Source organism: Triticum dicoccoides, chromosome 1B (assembly GCF_002162155.2).
Source record: "Triticum dicoccoides isolate Atlit2015 ecotype Zavitan chromosome 1B, WEW_v2.0, whole genome shotgun sequence".
In the NCBI taxonomy this organism is placed as follows: domain Eukaryota; kingdom Viridiplantae; phylum Streptophyta; class Magnoliopsida; order Poales; family Poaceae; genus Triticum; species Triticum dicoccoides.
In genome coordinates this window covers 373956640-373958812 of record NC_041381.1, presented here as the reverse complement: position 1 = coordinate 373958812, position 2173 = coordinate 373956640, and the positions used below count along the sequence as shown (strand labels likewise).

General features: G+C 51.3%; 1 protein-coding gene across 1 annotated transcript in view; it reads left to right on the top strand.

The window, feature by feature from the left end:
• The first annotated feature begins 580 nt into the window (after nt 1-580).
• Nucleotides 581-2173, top strand: part of LOC119336193 (mitochondrial inner membrane protein OXA1-like) — a 5170-nt gene continuing 3577 nt past the window's right edge. The window contains exons 1-2 of the mRNA XM_037608205.1: nt 581-1139; nt 1224-1314. Of these exons, the coding sequence (XP_037464102.1) occupies nt 691-1139; nt 1224-1314 (540 nt within the window). The 5' untranslated portion in view covers nt 581-690. The remainder of the gene's footprint in view (nt 1140-1223; nt 1315-2173) is intronic.

Here is a 2173-nt window from a genome sequence, read left to right as displayed (position 1 = left end):
AAAAGACTTAAATTTGGGAACGGAGGGAGTAGAAGCATAGCATTTATTATGATACGGTATCATGATACGATACTCAACCATCTCTTTCTTCATTTAATTCTATGACACCTCATCAAAATTGCTTAGTTGGCATGCATGATACTAACTATGATACTCCCATTACGACCAGCCTAAGCTCACTTTATTTAATGATTTAGCACCTAAACTCTTTCATACATTGGTCAACCTTTTCATTTATGTGGCTTGTCTAGTTTCACGTGCTTGACATTGGTTCTTCTTAGGGTCATCAAAGTGCTCTTTTTCCTCCTTAATTACTGCGCCATGTCTTTTTTTTTTCTTCTTATGTGGCATGCTTAGCACCTGTCCACTGTGGAGCCTTGGAGTGGGCCTGAAGAAAACACTGATGACTCATGTCATGACTTGAATTTTGAACAGTGACGAATTTTTTGTAATCCCCCTTTTAGTATTTTTTAGCGCAATCTTATAACTGTTTATGGGCCAGGCCCGCACATCTGACCCACGATGTTGTACTGAAAAGCCCTCAACAAGAAAAGCCCACAACAAACACCTGGAGGCGGGAAGCCCACGCTAGAGTCCTCGGTGGCTCAGTCACCCCATTCCTCCCGCCGCCGTCTCGGCTCCGCCGCCTCCTCTCCGAGCGCCGCCTTCCACCCCACCAAGCCGGGGCCCATGGCGTTCGCCGCGCGGAGGAGCCTCGCCTCCCGCTTCTCCCACCACCTCACCCGCCGCCTCCACCCATCCGTCCCGCATCTGCTCTCCCGCTCCAACGACGATGAGCCCCCGAGCCCCTCATCTCAGCCACAGCCACTCCCGTCATTCCGCTCCCAGCTCCCGCCCGCTTCCAGAGCAGCCCAAACCCTACACCACCTCCTCCCCTTCTCTCTCCAACACTCGGGGCTACCTCACCGCGGCTTCTCCTCCTCCGCCCCCGCTCCGGACCCACCCGGAGAGGTTGATGCTGCCGCGAGCGTCCTTGTCGACGCCGCGGAGGCGGTTGCTTCGTCGGTGCCGGCGCCGTTCCCGGGGGAGGTGGCAGCCGCCGCCGCCGACTCCTTCTTCCCCGTCGCCGCGCTGCAGTACCTCATTGACTACGTACATACCTTCACCGGTCTCAACTGGTAAGCTTCGCGATCTGTTTCTTTGGGCCGTGTGCTCGGTTTGCTCATATTCGCCTCTCATGTGGGATTTGGTCTGGTGCTCAGGTGGGCTTGTATCGCGTTAACGACGGTGCTGATCCGGACCGCGACGATACCAGTGCTGGTTAGCCAGCTGAAGTCCACCCAGAAGCTAAATGTAAAGTGCCATCCGTCTGATTCAGCGTGCATTTTCTAGCCCGTTTGTTTGCTTCATGTGCTAGTGTACGTGTGGGTCAAAACCTATGCAGATCTAAGTGTAAGGTTGCTTACAGTTGCTGAACTGTGCTGCGCTGTGCTTATTTTGTAATCTGCTGCGGGAAAATAGCGAACTAGAGATAAGTTGGTTAAACAAACACCAAAATAGACAAAAGCTGGTTGGATAAGCTGAATTATACCATAGTCCACTGGGATGCCCTAACTAGTGTCATTGGGGGAACATGTAATCACTGTCTTCCCTACATGACCAGACTGCCAGATAGACACATGAGCAGTCGAGTTGTTGTGGCTGAGTGGTGAGGTGGTTAACTACCTCTTATGTAAATATTTGTGTTTCTCTTATTGTGTGAATTACTTCTTATTCATGTACATATAGTTCCCCTGTTCAGTTCCGAATCCTGCTTTACTATGTGATTTTTGGGTGTTACCAAGTACACAATCATTGTACTCAGTCTTGAAACCTTATCTTTACCACATGAAATCATGTAGTGATGCAATGCTGGTCCCTCCTGTCCAAGCACATGCCCCTTGCACCGCGCTAATATGTCTTTTACTTTTTTTTTGTTTGTTTGTAGTTTTGACTCTTTGTAGTATTTGAAATAGGCGCATGCTAGGCACCGGTAGGCCGGATGAAATTTGGGCCGGTCGCCCGCGGCCGCTAGACGGAAACGCGTGCGCTGTCCGATTCTGCCATCCACCTCCACGCTTGCTGTAGACGCCAGGCACTCCTTGCAGCACCGCCGGCAGCTTGTAGTAGCGTGTCCCTGTATCGATGCCGTCGACATGCCCTCTTGTGCCCC